This window comes from Elephantulus edwardii, unplaced genomic scaffold (genome assembly GCF_000299155.1).
Source record: "Elephantulus edwardii isolate Elephantulus edwardi_28Jun2011 unplaced genomic scaffold, EleEdw1.0 scaffold00006, whole genome shotgun sequence".
Lineage (NCBI taxonomy): Eukaryota > Metazoa > Chordata > Mammalia > Macroscelidea > Macroscelididae > Elephantulus > Elephantulus edwardii.
Genome location: NW_006399756.1, coordinates 15,237,989 through 15,256,214, shown reverse-complemented (window position 1 = coordinate 15,256,214; position 18,226 = coordinate 15,237,989). Strand labels below are relative to the sequence as shown.

The 18,226-nt window shown below is 39.0% G+C and overlaps 1 protein-coding gene across 1 annotated transcript in view; it reads left to right on the top strand.

The window, feature by feature from the left end:
* The window catches only part of ATRNL1 (attractin-like 1), a 705,738-nt gene that overhangs the window by 407,996 nt on the left and 279,516 nt on the right, over positions 1–18,226 (top strand). The window contains exon 27 of the mRNA XM_006879915.1: positions 14,064–14,171. Coding sequence (XP_006879977.1) covers positions 14,064–14,171 — 108 coding nt within the window. The remainder of the gene's footprint in view (positions 1–14,063; positions 14,172–18,226) is intronic.

Here is an 18,226-nt window from a genome sequence, read left to right as displayed (position 1 = left end):
CTCTCGTCCTAAATTGCTGGCACATAAGCTGTAGTCAGTGTGTTATCTCTGTTGTAATCAGCTGCTTTTATATTTCCACTCATCAAGGTAGATGCCAAAGGTGCTGCGTTCCGTTCATTTGCTCTTCATCTTGGACAGGACAGGCATTTCTTTCTCTTCTGACTTAGACCTCCAAATGGGGAAGTCATATATTCCACAGCATGATTATGAGCATATTCTAAGTGAGAAAAGAAAGAATTCCTTTTCCCCAAGAACAAGTTTCAAAATTTAAAATTATCCATGTTCCTGTTTTTCGGTCTTTGATGAGTAATATGCTCCAAACATCCATCCTGGGGCTCCAGCTTTTGAATGACCTTTCAGTGCTCATCTTTCTTCCTCATTTTGATTTGCTCAGATAAGTCACAGTCACCTGGGCTTTTATTTTAAAGAAGGTTACATACAAAATTGACCTTTTGGTACTTATTGGGTGAGCAAGTCCATTGTATTTGAGATTAATGGCTGTTGCTGTTTTCTAGGTTATGTTTTAAATAACTTTATCTGGGGTTCATCAAGCCTATTTCTTGTGCTTGTTTGTTCCAGACTATTTCTAACACTGCAGGGACGGGCTGAGTAGTGCCAAGATAAATTACTATTACGAGGGAAATAAATCAGTCACCCAAGGACAGGTATTATGTGATCCCACTTATGTGAAATATCTGGAAATAGAAACAAAATAGACAAATATGTGGAGATAAAAATTTAGTGACAGTTACCAGGGTGAGGAGCAAGTTGGGGATACCCAATGCATTTCAGTCAATTTGAGCTTGGGCTGTATTCCGTTAAGGTTGATGGTGAACTTGCACACAGATACTGGTGATGGCTTTACAGTTCACTGCCACTGAGTTGTGTATGTGAAAAAACAAAACAAAAAAAAAGTTGCAAAGGCATATTCCTTGTACAAAACAATAAAAAGAATGTCATTTGTTTAGATCCTATGTCCCTGATATTTTATATACCGTCAGATCTTCCTGTCTGATGGCTCCACATTCATAGACTTAACCAACAAACGATTGAAAATAATGAGGAGAGGGAAGCAATTCAGTGACAAAAGCAATCCGTCAAAGGCTAAAAGGATGGTGAAGTGCTATTTACATAACCTTTACAGTGTATTAGATATTATAGGTAATCTAGAGATGATTTAAAGTCTTCGGGAGGATATGTGTAGGTATTATGCCAATATTACACTACTTTAAAGGCGTTCTGGTGGCGTAGTGCTTCTAATCCACAGACTGTACCTCTCTGGCAGCTCAGATCCGCCAGGGGCTCTGTGGGGGAAATAGGCAATCTCTTCCCACGTCATACAGCCCTGGAAATCAATGGGGGGTCAGCTGTGAGTCAGTTTAAACTCAATGGCAGTGAAGTGAGTGAGTGACACTATATAAAGGCTTGAGCACCTAGGAATCTGCAGGGGTCCTGGAGGCAATCCTCTGGATATGTGAGGGTGACTGGAAATAGTCCTTTGATTTATCCTAATCACGGTAAAGGTGTGGTATCTTCTGGCTTCTCTCCTGCTCCTCCCAACCTTATTAGGTTTAACCTTCTGTTTCTTAACCACTTTAATATCAGCCTCCCCTCAAAGCCTTTGTACTTCCTGTTCTCTCTGCTTGAAATGCCCTTTTGGGGGGGAGGATTTCTTTTTTTCCATTCGTCTAATCATTTTGATCCCTTACATTGTGTAGTTAGAGTGGGATGTGTAAATTTTTTGGATACTCCTGGACTACACCTATGAAGATCCCAAACCCTGGACTACATACACCTATGAAGATCCCATACCCTGGACTACACCTATGAAGATTCCATACCCAGTTCTCTGGTCTCCTCTCTGCCACAATACTTGAGGAAACCCTGAACTGAGATAACAGAACCACCCTGATCGAAACAACACTCATTGTTGGGTCAGTGGGGAGTTATCTGCAGTATATTTTGTGTAAAACAGAAAAGAGTTTTCTATGCTACACCTCTGAGCTTTGAGCATGTTTATTATGGCCAAGGGAAGGTTCAGTTCAAATATCATTTTCTTTGTTTGTTTGATACTTTTTCTTTTTTTCCTCTTTTCCCTCGCCAGTAAATTCTTTAAGTTTTCTTTTTTTCCACGGTGGAGGATGTGTCATCTGCATATTGGAGGGTGTTAATGAGTCATTCTCCAATCCTTGTACCACATTCATTTTCATATAGTTCAGCTGCTTAGTGTTTGGTCAGTGAGGGAGAGGAAGACCGTTGACAGAATCGACTGAGCCTGCTACTGCAACAGTTGGCTGGTGTGATAACTATGGAAATCCTTAGGATGGCACAGGATTGGACAAAAATCACCTTTCTGTGGAAGGGACATGGGTATGAATGCCTTCAGTCACTTGGCCAGGTAGCTGTCTTCCAAGCATGTTGGCCTAGACAAGTGAGCAAGCACATGAATGCTGTATCTGCTGTATCCATTTGCCCAGCATTTCAACTGAGACTCCATCAACTCCTGGAAACTTGTTATTCTCCAGTGCCCTCAGTGCACTTAGAATTCATCCCTCAATTGTGTGGTACTTTTTCTTATTGAGAATCTACAGCGTAACATGTACCGATACAACCTGTCTCTACATGGACATCTCAAAATGTCCAGTTGTGGTAGGCAGACTCCCTTTAGGTCTGGTCTCAAGGAAGGAGGAAGTTGTTTGTGGAAGTAACTAGCCCCACTCTCCATTCCTTCCTCCTATTTCTGATTCTCTGTCTTACTTATCTAGTGCATCTATAACTAAGACATCACAGGTGGATGGCTTTGACAAACAGAAAGTTATTCTTCTATAGTTTAGAAGAACAGAAGTCCAAGTACAGGGTTCCAGCTCAGAGGGAAAGCGCTCATCCCCTACTGGCTCTGCAGCAAAATTGTTCTTTCCTTCAGCATCTGTAGGCCCCACGCCCTTGGAGATGCCCATACGTCCTCGCCCTCCCTGGTGTCAGGGGGCTTCCTGGACAGAGGTGAGCCACAAATGGTGCACTATGCTGGCATTTTTTTCTAGACTTAAATCTCCACACTCAGCTCATTTTCTCTTCCTTTTATCTTATTCGCTCTGCTCTAGAAACATCTGACTGCGACAGGTTAAGGAGTGTTACATTGCACCCTCAATTTTTTTTTAACTATTTGGTTTCTCAGACTCTGGGAATCATGACATAGTTTTCACATTATGTCATGTATCATGTAATGTATTACATATATGTACTTTATTGTTATAAGCTCTCAATTCGGAACCAACTCATAGCAGACCCTCCAGAGGTTTTCAGAGGCAGTTAATCACACTGAAGGAGATTGCCCATCCTCTTGTCAAGCAGCTGGTGGATTCGAACCATGTCCCATGGGGATTGCTGTCCAATTTCTTGACAGTAGGCTACCATAGCTCATACGTACTTTGTGTTATTATTTCTGAAACAACCCATAGCTGAGCCTGTAGTGGAAGTAGTTAATCACACAGGAGGAGATTGCCCATCCTGTTACTTCAGAGCATCTGGTGAATTCGAACCACATGCCTTTGGGATTGTGGTGCAGCTTCCAACCATTAGGCTACCAGACATTCTTCTCCCACTTTGTTGTTGTTGTTGTTGTTGTTATGTGCCATCGAGTCATTTGTGACTCATAGCAACCCTATGTACAACCGCCCTAAACCCTGCTCTATCCTGTGCCAATCACATTGCCTCTGACACACCCATCCCGATTACCCCAGTCACTGAATCAATCCACCTCATAGAGGGTCTTCTCCTCCTGCGCTGTTCCTCTACTCTACCCAGCATGATGTCCCTCTCCAAAGACCTGTCTCTCCTTGCAACATGTCCAAAGTATGTCAGACAAAGCCCAGAATCTTTGCCTCCAAGGAGCAACCTGGTTTAACCCTCTCTAGGATGAATCTGTTTGTTTTCTTGGCAGTCCATGATACATTCAATACTCTTCTCCAGCACCACAGCTCAAAGGCGTCAATTCTCCTTCTGTCTTCCCTAGTCATTGTCCAGCTCTCTGACACATAACAAGTGATTGCAACACTTCCCACTTTAGCAACCTATAAATAGGGAGTAATTGCCATGTCTTGGAAGCTTGAAAGCTCTTTGGACCCCAGGTACCACTCACACAACTAGTTAAGAGGTCAAACACATTTTAACTGGGATGGCTGATGAAGCCACAGCCCTAAAGGCCCAAAACAAGAATCAGTCCCACCAGGCTTTTGGTTGTGTGTAAGCAGCCTTAGTGTTTGCAAATGTCATTTCTTAAGAGACTCCTGGAATCAGTGTTCACACTACTCTTCTCTATCCTGTACCCTCACCATTTTATGTTTCCCGTTGCAATTTATTTAAATCTGTTGTTGTTGTTGAGTACCATTGAGCCAAACGGACTGATAGCTGACTCTTCAGCAGTTTTTCAGAGGTAGTATTTTTCTGTTGTGAGACACCATCAAGCCATTTGCGACTCATAGCGACTTCATGTACGTTTTTATAGTCTATGAAACATAAGTAGGCATTCTTCTGGTACTCTCTGCTTTCACGCTGAATCTATCTAACATTGGCTATGATGTCCCTACTGTCACGGCCTCTTCTAAACTCAGCTTGCACCTGTGACAGTTCTCTGCTGATGTACTATTTCAGTAGCATTTGGATAATCTTCAGTAGGATCTGGCTTGTCTGAGATATTGTTCAATAATGTTCACACTCTATTGGGCCACCTTTTCTTTGGAAAGGGAATAAATATAGATCTCTTCCAGTCAGTTGGTTAGGCAGTTGTCCTCTAGATTTCTTGGCATAACCTGGTGAGTGTGTCCAGGACAGTATCTGTAGTATTTTTGTTTATCTAGCTACATTGGCCTAGTGGACAGAAAGTTATACTACCATGCCCAAGGTGGGTGATTTTAATCTGTTGCCCTCAGGCCTAGTTCAAATTGTTTTTTTGTCAAACATTCTTCTAGGTGGTACAGCACTGGTCTGTGCATTGCTGTATAGAGGTAACCCGTGCTTGCTGTGATGCTAAACACTGTGACACTGATGTGCCAAATGTGATAATGGTTACCCATGGTTGACAGTGTTTGCTGGAGCTTCCCGATTAAAACAAGCTTGGAAGCAGGAGTGGCATCCACTTCTGAAATGGCTTGCTTCCAGAAACTCTATGAACAGTGCTCAGGTCTGTTGTTCATAGGGTCTCTGTGAGTTGTCTACGACTCGATGGCACCTAACAACAACAACAGCTATAAGCTGAGTGAGCAAAAATTTACATTCTTTTAATTCTGATGTGTGCCAGACCCAGAATAATGGTGAACATTGGTAATAAGCATTTTCTTTTTAAAAACGTTGTTTTGATAGTAACAAATGCAAACAAGAAAATCCCCTCCTTACAAAGGCCCCTGTAAGGACAGAAAGGACAGGAGGTGCGAAGCAGTAGCAGAGTTTCTGAGGCTCTTCTCTGGGGTTAACTTTCATGAATTATTCTCTCCGCCAGTGACATCATCTTTGGCAGTGTCTTTATCAGTGATGCCATCTCTGGCCAGTCAACGCAGAAAGGATTAAGAATCCACATTTCAATTTTAAAATTGCTGGATTTAACCTTCAAAAGATGAAAAAAATATTTCTGCAATAATTTCACATATCTTCAGTTTCCCCCCTTCCAAGGTGGCTTTGTGTTGTTGTTGTTGTTAAGGGCCATCAAGTCACCTGAAATTCATAGGGACTCTGTGTACGATCTGTCTGAACATTGCCCTTTCATGAGCCTGTCTCGTTGTCTGTAACACACCAACCATCATTACACCGGTTACTGTGTCAGTACATCTCATCCAGGGTCTTCCTCTCCTGTTCTGTCTGTCCCTTCTCCCTTCCAAACATGATGTCCTTCTCTAAGGACTGGGCCCTAATGGCAACATGCCCAAAGTATGTGAGACGGAGCTTTAAAAGCCTTGCCTTCAAGGAGCAGCTTGGTGTCAGCCTCCCAGGACAGATGGACCTGTTTGTTCTCTTGTTAGACCATGGAACATTCAGTGCTCTTTTTCCTGCACTACAATTCAAAGGCATCAATTCTTCTGTTATCCTTAGTCATTGTCCAGCTCTTTGATTCATAGCAAGTAATTGTAAAGACCTTGGTATGAATCAGCTGCTTTGGAGAAGTTCCTGATAGCAGATTTCCCTAATGCAATTCATCTTTTGATTTCCTGACTGCTGGTGCCAAGAGTGTTGATTGTGAAGCCAAACAAGTTATAGTTGTTAATAACCTTAATCTCCTCTCCATATATCTTGGTGCTGCCAATTGGCACAGTGGTGAGAATCTTTGTCTTCTTGATGTTGAGCTTGAATCCATACTGAAGACTACAGTTGTTGATATTCAGCAGCAAATGCTTCAGGTTTTTGTGTTGTTTGGGTTGTTTGTTGTTTCATTCAGGAGGCTGGACTTCAGCAGTAAATACCTCAGGTCCTCCTCAGTTTCAGCCAGCAAGGTAGTGTCATCTGCAAAACGTAGATTGTTGATTAATTTTCCTCCAGTCCTGATGCCATATTCCTCCCTCCTGAATGATCTGTTCCACGTATACATTGAAAAGGTATGGAGACAGGACACATTCCTGATGCACTCTTTACCTGATTTTGAACCATGCAGTGTTTCTTTGCTCTGTTCTGACTCCTGTTTCCTGGTTCTAATATAGGTTTCACATGAGCACAATCAAGTGTTCTGGGATTCCCATTCTTGTCAATTTTAGCTGTAATTTGTTGTGATCCACACAATCAAATGCCTTTACATAGTTACTGGAACACAGATAGGCCTTCCTCTGGTATTCTCTGCTTTCAGCCAAGATCCATCTGATATTGGCAGTGATAGCCCTTATGCCATGTTCTCTTCTAAACCCAGCTTGTATTTATGGTAGTTCTCTGTTGATGTACTGTTCCAGTAATTTTTAAATAATCTTAATCAAGGTTTTCCTTGCATATGATATTAGCAATATTGTTCGATAAATCACACAATGTCAGGTTATCTTTTCGGGAAAGAATGGGAAGAAATATGGATCTCTTCCAATCCATTGACCAGGTAGTAGTTGTTCTCCAGATTTCTTGGTACAACCTGGTGAGCATGTCTAGGGCAGCATCTGTTTGCTGAAATAAGTCAGCTGGTATTCCATCAATTCCTGGGGTCGTGTCTTTTTCCTTCAGAGCAGCCTGAACTTCCTCTTTCATCACCATTGCCCCTTGATCATATGCTCTTTGATGAAATTCTTCTGCATCAGCCAATTCTATTTGGTACAGTGACTCTGTGTACTCCTGCCATCTTTTTTTAATACCTCCTTCATTTCAAATACATTTTATAAGAAACGTAAATGCCAATTATTCACCTGAACCTCAACTGATGGTAAACTTGGGCATCAGATCAATTACATCTATGGAAAGTATTGTTGAAGCAACTCACTATCAGCTGTGAAAACTAGCTTGGGTACTGAATAGAATAATATGCAAGTTCAAACTAAAGCTAAAGAAAATGAAATCAGATCTACAGAAACCAAAATTTAACCTTGTGTCTAACCTACCTGAATTTAAAAACCATCTTTGGAACAGATTTGAGGCCTTTAACACTAATGAATGAAGACCAGATAATCTGTGAGAGGATATCAAGATCATCCCTGAAGAATGCTAAAGGTTATTACAAACACAGAAAAGATGGGCAAGGTGGAGACAGATGTCAGATGAGACTCAGAATATTGCACTAGAGTGCTGGGAAGCTAATGCAAAGGGAAGAAATCAGGGAGTTGCGGAGCTGAACAGAAAATTTCAAAGGGTAGCTCAGGAAGACAGAGCAAATTATTATAATGAAATGTGCAAAGAACTGGAGTTAGAAAACCGAAAGGGCTTAACTTGCTACACATTTCTTTAGCTGAAGGAACAAATTCAAACCTTAATTTGCAATATTATGAGCAGAATATTTGAATGACCCAGGTTTATTGGGGTTTTCTTTTTAAGGCTACTGTAAAAGAAAAAAAAAAATACCACTACTTGGTGACATAACACAGCGGAAACCTGTTTGTTCACAGATCAGCAGATGGCCAGTGTCCTGAAATCAAGGAAGCTTCAGTATTCTTCTTCCTGGAGACATTCAGGGAGAATCTGTCCCCTGCCTCTTGCCCACCCTCTGGAGGTCACCAGCAATCTTTGGCATTTCTTGTGTTGAAAAAAAATCCCTCACTCCTTGAAATACCTCAGTCACAAAAAGACAAATACTGCATAGTGCCACTATTATAAAATAAGACTGACATGGGGGTTGGGGGAAAACTAAGAAAAGGGGGGTAAACAATGTATATGGCATTGAAACAGACGAGGAAGAGAATTATATAAAAGGAATTTATGACTAGGTATTATTGACATGAACAAGAGTCCAGAATAAGAGCTGCATAGTAAAGTGAACTGCCAGGAGTGGGGCTGTATAACAATGAAATAATTTTTTTTCCAAAGAAAATAGCAAATGTGCAATAATGAATGAAAATTCAACTTCTCCATAAACTTTCATTAAAGTTTCAATAATAATAAACCACCTCACACAAAAAAAATCACTTTTATCTCTGCCTCCATCTTCCCTTAGTATTCTCTTTGTATGATTGTAACTTCACAGGACCTTCTTTTAATAATATGAGTCACTGGACTCCTAAGTCAGACTGGCAACTCTAAAAGCAATAAATGTTGTGGAGAATGAAAACAGGTCCATTTTTGTCTCCATGACAATTTTTAAAAAGCACGGGAATATGACGAAGTAACTTCATAGTGCCTAAACCAGAGGTGTTGATGCTTGAGACGGGGAGTAGGATTGCTGGGTATTTGGAGATGTGGGGAAAAGATGAATGCCACCTAGAAAATATAAGCGTGAGGTAGCAGATGTGAAGACAAGGATGGGCAGAGTTGGTTACCACTTTATTTTGTGGATGTGTGTTTTTTTTAAATGTTGTTGTTGCTGTTGTTGATTGCTGTCCCGTTGAACACAATTTATAGCGACCCTATGAACAAAAGGCCTGAAGCCTTTCTGTAACTATTGTTGTTTCTCAAAGTTCATAGAGTTTCCTGAGGCCTTATTATTTTAAAATTGATAAGAGAGTTGTATGTCTTTGCGTTAGCTAGAGATGTGGTTGTTAGAATCATTAGAACCTGATAGAATATTATGATTGTTATGTACCATTGGAACTGGCTCAGAGCTGACTCTTTAGTGCGTTTTCAGAGGCAGTAAATTGCATGGGAGGAGACTGCCCATCTTTCTCCCACAGAGGAACTGGTAAATTCCACTGCATGCTTTTGGGTTGGTAACACAGTTCCTTACCATTCAGCCACAAGCGTGTGACAGAACCCTAGAAGAAATAATATTGAATAAGAAAATTGTCTCTATTGAGATTTATGTTTGATAGACCGAATATAACTATACCTGGTTGTTGTCATATATAAGCAAAGGGTTTGTTTTGTTTTTTGGGGTTTTTTTTAATTCCTTGGTTTATTTTGTAAGAGATTTTGAGTGGTAAAACTGCTATTTCAGACCATGGACATGATACCCAGAGCATCGCTTTAATTTTTTCATTTTCTTCACAACAATTTTTATAACAGCATGATTATAATCTATTGTTATTATGATCAATTTGTTCTCTTGGCTTTATCTTTCTGCTGAATAATTGGCAATAGCAGATTAGTTATAAAACAGATGCATCTGTTACATGGCTTCTTATGGATGTCCATAATGTTAAACCTCATTTTCTATATCAAAACACAACCACAGAGAAGAGATTCATTTTTCACAATGTCTCCAGAACGTACTATGTATTTTCTTCTGACTTTCAGGCTGGAGTTTTATTCTTCTGTGTCACAAATGGCAAAAGGAGGTTCCAAACCGAAAACATTTTACCACAATCATGACATTTTCCAACTGTGTCATAAATTTGCAACATTTGTTAAAAAGAGAGCCTGGTAGAGAAAAATGTGTCACTAGTGTTGAAGAAAATGGGCCTGTGGTAATTAGTGTGCCATCTTCAAAGATAAAGTGAGTGTTTGAAATTTCAAAGGATAATCGCACCAGTTAGCAGTTGTTGAATGCTCACATATGCTGGCTTGTGTACGAGGCTGCAGCAGCTTTTAAGGCCCAGCCTTACGAGTTACTAATGTTCTGGAAAAAAAAAAAAAGACAAAAAGCCTATTGGCACCAAATTGGTCCCAGAAGAGGCATTTTTCTTCTGTGGAATAGCTCGTGTATTTGAACTGCCAACCTTTGGGTTAGAAGCCAGATACCTTGCCCACCAGGGTTCCTTAGCCTTCAGAAAATCTAGCTCACTTAAGCATGTTCCAGTTGCTTGTAAGTGAAGAAGATAGAATTCAAAACCAGTGCCTTTCTGGTAGAGGTACTATTGCTGTCATCTTTATGCACATGGTAAAAATGGAAGGTTTGGGTAATCGAAATAATTTGGATTTACAAACAATTCACAAGTAGAGAAACTGGCATTTCAACACCAGTTTTCTTACTCCAGAGTCTAGATCTATTGCTTGTTGATATTTATACTAAAGGTAACAAGGTTTAAGTCATAAGAATAGTGTTAAGAGTTGTGAAATGCCTTCAAGTGAACTGTGACTCATAGCAACCCCGTGAACAATGGTCTTCAACCGTGCCCTGTCCTCACTATCTCTGATATATGAGAGTTCATTGATAAAGTCACTGTGTCAGTCCATCTTGTTGAAAGTCTTTCTTTTGCTCACCTTCTAATTCCCAAGTGTGGTATCTTTTTCCAAAGATTGGCCCCCTTCTTACAGCGTGCCCAAGTATGTGAGAGGAAGTTTCTCCATCCTTGCCTCTAAAAAGCACCTTAGTTTCACCTTCTCCAGGACACGGTTGTGTTGTTGTTGTTGTTATGTGCAGTGGAGTCAACTGTGACTCATAATGACTCTTGTAGGTTCATAGTAGCTGGGAACCCTGACCTCTCCTGAGCCAAGCTCACTGCCTCCCCCACACCTACTCTAATTGTTCAGTTATTGTGTCAATCCAGCACATCCTGGGTTTTCTTCTTTTATGCCATCCTTCCACCCTTGTAAGCATGATGTCCTTCTCCAAGCACTCGTCCCCTCTGACAACATGCTCAAAGTGTATGATATTGAGCTTCAAAATCCTTGCTTCCAAGGGGCAGCTTGGTTTCACCATCTCCAGAACAAACCTGTTTATTCTCTTGTCAGTCCATGGTATGCTCAATACTCTTCTCCATCACCACAACTCAAAGCCATCAATTCTTCTGTCGTTCTTAGTCATTGTCCAGCTCTCTGATGCATAGCAAGTATTTATGTAGACCATGGCCTGGATCGGGCACACCTTAGGCTGTAGAATGGTAACATTGCTCTTCAGCATTCTAGAAAGGCCCTTGACAACACATTTTCCCAGTACTGTTCAACCCCCCCCCCCTTACTGCTGGAGCCAAGAGTGTTGAGTATGGAACCAAAAAAAAAGATGAAATTGTTAACTTCAGTCTCTTCTTCATCTATCATGGTGCTGCCAATTGACCCAATGGTGAGAATCTTTGTTTTCATGATGTTGAGCTTGAATCCATATTGAAGGCTATAGTCCTTGACATTCTTCAGCAAATGCTTTAGGTCTTCCTCAGTTTCAGCAAGCAAGGTTGAGTCATTTGCATAATGCTAGGTGTTGATAAATCTTCCTCCAATCCTGATGCCACATTCCTCCTCATAAAGTCCAGCCTCCTGAATGATTTGTTCTGCATAGAGATTGAAAAGTTATGGAGACACAACACACCCCTTTCTTGATTTTGAGCCATGAATGTTTCCTTGCTCTGTTCTGACAACTGCTGCCTGGTCTAATATTTGGTTTCACATGAGCACAATCAAGTGTTCTAGGATTCCCGTTCTTCTCAATTTGTTGTGATCCACACAAAGAAAGTCAAATGCTTTTGCATAGTGAGTGAAACAGATAGACATTCCTCTGGTACTTTCTGCTTTCAGCCAAGATCCATCTGACATTGGCTATGATGCCCCTTGTGCCACAGCCTCTTCTAAACCCAGCCTGTATTTCTTGAGAGTCTTTCTCAATGTACTCTTCCAATTGATTTTGAAAAATCTTCAGCAGAATTTTGCTTGTGTGTGGCATTAGTGAATACTGTTAGATAATTTCCTCACTCTGTCCTATCACCTTTTTTTGGAATGGGAATAAATGTGGATCTCTTTTTGTCCATTGACCAGGTAGTTGTCCTCCGGATTTCTTAGCACAACCTGGTGAGCACATCCATGGCAGCATCTGTTTGTTGAAATATGTCAGTTGATATACCATCAACACATGATGTGCGGTTTTGGTTCGGGCTGTTTTTGTTGTTGTTGTTGTTGTTGGTGGTGGTGGTGGTGGTGTGTGTATGGGTGTTGGTTCCATACAGAATTGGTTGGCATTTTGTTTTTAATGCATTGAATTTTTAACATTTACAAAGAACTTGGTATATACTAAACTTAGTATCTTTGGGTATTTAAACTAACCTTATATTTACATTTTGCCAGGACAAAATCTTCAGACCATTGGGTTTCTCCCATTATAGGAGGTACAAACCACATTTTCTACCAGCAGATTTATTTGTACAATATAATTCTCAGTTTATCTTAAAGTGAACCATTTGGTAGGTTAGATCCCATTTCTTTTGACCTTGACTATGCTTTCTTTTTAATATGTCTTCGAATGTGGAACACAGTATGTATAACTGAAACATATGAATTTATGAATTTTGTGTACAAATCGATATAAAATAATTTTTTGTTAAAAAAAGACCTACAGTTGTATTATCTTTTCTTCAGTGTTGTCAGTTGGGTGTTCTCTCTTTATTAATAAGAAAACACAGTATAAAGTTATTTGCTTAACTTGTCCTCTTAGAGCTTAATTTTGTGAACACTGTCACTGCTGTGTCTTAGATGCTAAATCAAGAATTCTAAACCACACACTGTCGTCAGGTGTTGGCTTGTGTATCTTCTTCATCTGCAAGAGAATTTTCTGAATGATGTATCACGCTGCTGCATGCATTTATATTCAAAGACTGGTCGTTAATGTTTTCAACTAATGCTAGTGAATCTTTAAAAATCTCTGTGAGCAATGAAGCCATTCATTGTGTCCAAAGATGTTGCCTTTCCTCAATGATACGATTTTTTTTTTCTCATTTGAAAGAGTGTTTAATTGCATTTGCTCATCTAGTTTTAATATTTAATAATAATTTTATTAGCTGTATAGAATGAGAGGGGCAAGATTTGCAATATCTAATGCCGGTCATCAATTTCTTCTTATCATGACTTAATGAATATTGTAATTACAAGGAAAGGCAGAAATATAAATTAGCCTGGTGGTTGGTTGGGACTTGCTAGTTTATTGGTTTTAGTTTGAGCAAAGCCTAGCATGGGCACAAGGAGAAAGAAATAAACATCTAAGGGTATTTTCTAAGTCCTGGCACAACATTTCTGCATCCTACTAGTCACTCTTCATTTTAAAATAACAGACACAGAAGCTTTGCATAAAGTTATAAACACTTCCAGTAACAGTGCTTACTGGTGGCAAAGAAATTGACAAGGAACCTTGATGACTTATACGACTTAGTCTTGCCAGGGTTATGTACCTTTAATCTCTATTAATATAACTTGAGAGCTGTTCATTTTCTTTTCTTAAACTTTTTTACTGTTATTTGCTTTCAGCTTAAATAGAAAGAGCATGGATTCTTGAGAATGAGGAAACAGCACAGCTATTGTCCTAATAGCACTTTTGCTTAAGTAACACCTCTCACCTGAGGTTTTCAAAGTGCTTTTGAGTACATTTCATTAGGCCTGGAAGATGGAGGTCAGAGACACTGTACATTTAGAGCCTCTGTGGAAATATAACCCAAGCCATGGACAGAAAACAGTGTTTCTCTCTAATGATCTAGATACAGATATGTGAATCAAATGATTCCCATGCTTTGAGTGCCATTTGTTATAAAAGGAAAGTGGATATTGTTGAATTTAATGCTTTGTTTTAAGCTTCTTTTAAGACAAATAATTTTAACCCCCTCTAGCAACTGCTTCGGGAGCGACAGCAGATGGCCAGCCGTCCGTTTGCGTCCGTGGACGTAGCACTGGAAGTCGGAGCTGAGCAGACAGACTTCCTGCGAGGGTCATTGGAGGTAGGAGGGGTGGTGCTGAAAGGGGACCACTGTGATTTGCATATTCATGTTGCTTCTCTCATCTGCATCTGCTTCCTAAGCCAAACAGAGTCTAATTATCAAGAGTCTACAAGATTCTGCTACATTGTTATGCCATTTCCAAGGCACACTGTTTTAATAGTATGACATGAGCTGTAGCAAATGCCACTGGAGAGTCTATTAGCACAGACAGGAGTGACAGACGGCTCACCTGGCTGCCTTTCCCTGACAGATCGGAGCTGAAGGGATTTAAGATATAGGTGTGTTATAAGAAACAAAATTCCTGTTTAGTCCTTGGTGTACCCATGTCCTCTAGTTAATAATTCACATCTGTGTTTATCAACAAAGTTTACCATGAAAGTTGGGTGGAGATGAGTTGCATTTTAATTGTGGAGTGTCGTTTTTTATGCTAAGAAGCATAAAACATAGTATATATTCTCATTGGTGATTAATGGCGGTGTTTCTGTCTTCTTTCATCACAAGCACAGAAATAGAATACAGTGAAGCAAATAAAATATGTGCAAGTTCATGCAATGTTAGAATACTGAAACAGTTTATGCTGGGGTTTCTGAGAATAATAGACCCCAAAGAGGAAAATGTCATAGATTGTGACTAAGGACTAATGAAGCATTTTGATGCATGGTAATTTAATTGTATGCTTATTTTTATTCGTTTCTTATATGTGGCAGTGTTAAAGTAGGAAGATTAAGAAACTATAATTGAAATGTTTTATTATCTCCATTTTTAAAAATGCCACTGTTGGGACTAATTTCTATGTTGCTATTTTCAGCTTTTGCTTTTCTTCAAGGAAAGCAAGGAATATAAAAATAGATTTATCTTAATCTTCTCCAAAACCTAGGTAAAATAGAATTGATTCTGTCCATTGCAGTTTTGGTTATTCTGAAGTAAAATAAAACTAAATTAAACCTCATTAATACTATGTAAAGGGGAATGTTTTCTCAGTTTCCCCTACTTTTTTCTTTTTCAAACTTTGAGGTTTTATTACTCTATATCACAACATGCCATGGATATTAGAATATTAGGAAATTGGTGTTCTTGTTTTTCATTACTTAAGAAGAGAAATATTGATTAAATAATGGTCATAGAAAATGCCTAAATTCATTTTGGCCATTTCCCTCCAATAACTGTATTATGCAACCTTTAACAAACAAGATGTACTGCTTCTCAAAAGAATGTGGTTCAAATCCACCAGCTGCTCCATGGGAGAAGGCTGGGCAGTCTCCTCCCATGTAATTTACTGCCTTTGAAAACCCATTGGAGGGTCAGTTCTAATTTGACAATACCAAACAACAACAACAACATTTGAGTTCAACTTCTTTTTTATTCATCATTCTTATTCTGGGTTCTTTAGAAGAATAAACCAGTGAAGAATACTTCTGTGTGTATATATAGAGATTTATTTCTAGGAAACCCACTGTGGAAATCTGTTGTTGTTTTGTGCTGTTGAGTTGACTACAACTCACAGCAACCCTATGACAATGACTACTAATCTTACCCCATCCTGATCTAACCTCAGTAGCTCCGACACACCTGACCCCATTGCCACAGTCACAGTGTCAATCCATTTCATCCAGGGTCTTCCTCTCCTGGGCTAACATTCCACCCTTTCAAGCATGATATCCTTCTTTAAGGATTGGTTCTCCTGAAAAAATGCCCAGTGTATGTGAGATAAAGCTTCAAAATCCTTGCCTCTAAGGAGTAACCTGGTTTCACCTTCTCTAGGACACAACTGTTTGTTGTCTTGGTAGTACATGGGATGCTCAGTATTCTTCTCCAGCACCGCAGTCCTAGTCTATGAATTGAAGAGTAGGTTGACAACTTACATGGCTACAGGGGATGACAAACCCCACATCTTCAGATCAAGTGGCAGGCTTAAGACATCTGCTCCCTTACATCTAAAGAGCCAGAGATTCTTGTTATTACAAGAGGAGTGCAAGGTCAAGAGAGAGCTTTGCCAGAGTATGCAAGTGTATACTGGAGGCAGTCCCCACTCCCATGGAAACACCTCTTTCAACAAATCAGCTCTTCACACAAAAATCACAGAGTAGAAGGTGACTGATTGCACAGTATCTGCCACACCAATGAAAATCAGTCTTCTGAAGCTGACACATGGCATTTACCATCAGTACATGCATGAACAAGCCAATGAGGAGAGAAAATCACAGACCTAGAAAACGCGCAGGTGTAAGTAGCAGACACGTCCTAATTGTTAGTGACTGCTTAATCATGCTCAGCTGTTCGTAAATATGAGGGTTCCTTTCTAGACTCTCAGTTCTGTTCTACCATGCTATCTTGATTAGCTTTTTAATACATTTTGGGATTAGAAAGTATGAATCAACTAACTCTGTTCTTATTTTTTGAAATTGGTTGACTCTCCAGGGTCTCTTGAAGTTTCATATGAATTTTGGGAATGATTTTCAATTTCTGTGTAGGTATTTTGATAAGATTTTATGTGGAACCTGTGGATCAATAAGGTAACAGTGTCTTAACAGTCACAGTACTAAGGTGGCCATTCTGTTACCTGGGTACCATGATACTACATGCTCAAAACCCTAAATTCAATATTGATTGCTTTATAAATCTTGGTAAGTGCTTTCAATTTCTGGTGCTTAAAATCTCTTCTGCACATTGAGTGAATGATCTTGAATATTTAAGTTTAGAATTGTTGTCACTTCCAAGTATTAATTTTAAGTTTGGAAATGTCTTTCATTACATTTTTTAGGGCTTTTATTGCTTAGTTATTTCATTAAAATTAGAAATAAAAAATAGGCATCAGCAGCAAACTGCTAATTTCTTCCTCTGATATATCTTATTTTAGAAAATAAAAATGATCCCAGGTGTGTGGTTCAAATCCACCAGATGCTCTGCTGGAGAAGGAGGGACAATCCCTTCCTGTACCAGTCAGATCCAATTTGATGGTACATGCACAAAAAAAAATAATAAAATAAAATTTAAAAAAGAAAAGAAAAATGGTAGAAGCAAAATATTAAAAATTGCATATATTTAATTTTTCCTCTTTGATATTTCATTGTAATTACTCCTAGTTAGAAATTATCTCTCTAATGGTTATGACAAAGGTCCAGAATAAAGGTTGCATAGTGGAATGTACTCGGGATAGGAGTGGGGAATTGTATACCAATGAAAGAATTTTTCTTTCACTTTTCAAAGAGAAGAGCAAACTGGGAGGGGGAGGGGTGGGCAGGGAGAAAAGTGCAACAATGAATTAATGGAAATCCAAAATCTCTGTAAGCATTCATTACAATTAATTAAAAAATTAAAAAATATCTCTAACATACACAGAAACATGTATGCATATATATTCCAGGTTTCTTTTCCATTATTACAGTCTCCTAGAAACAGATAAAAAGTTTCTTTTATTTCATATGTTTAAATAGAGTGTGACTTACTGATTTGCTTGCAGAGCAAATTCTGGAGCAGAGAACATTTTGTGAAATCAAACACTTTATTTAAAACTGAATATCAATAAATAATAATAAAAATAATATCAAAGTAATTTTAGGGTTCACACTTAAAAATCTGTGTTTAAATTAAACTCAAACTCCTAGGCTAGCTGGCCATTTAAAAAAATATTTTATTGAGTATTTATAATAATAGGCTAATTTATTTGTTTCTTTTTTTCCATTTTTTTTATAATAGGCTAATTTAAAAGAAGCATTCTAAGTTAAATTTGACTCTCTCTTGTATGCTCCTCTTAGTTGCACATCTGTATAGTTGGAAAGTAGGAAATAAGGTACAATATAAAATGAATTAATGTAAAAATGACAACAAAATGTACACAAACCTCAAGCTCATTATTGTCAAGTCAGTTCCTCATCATCTTGTTTCTGAAGCAGTAAATCATAGTAAAAGGAGACTAACCATTTCTCCCATGGAGCTGCTAGTGGATTTGAATTGCTTGAAATGGGCAGACTTTTGCCTAACAGCACAATACACTGTGGCGTATACTGTCAGAGTCCCCATATCTTTGTTGTATCTGTAGGTAATTATGTAAGATT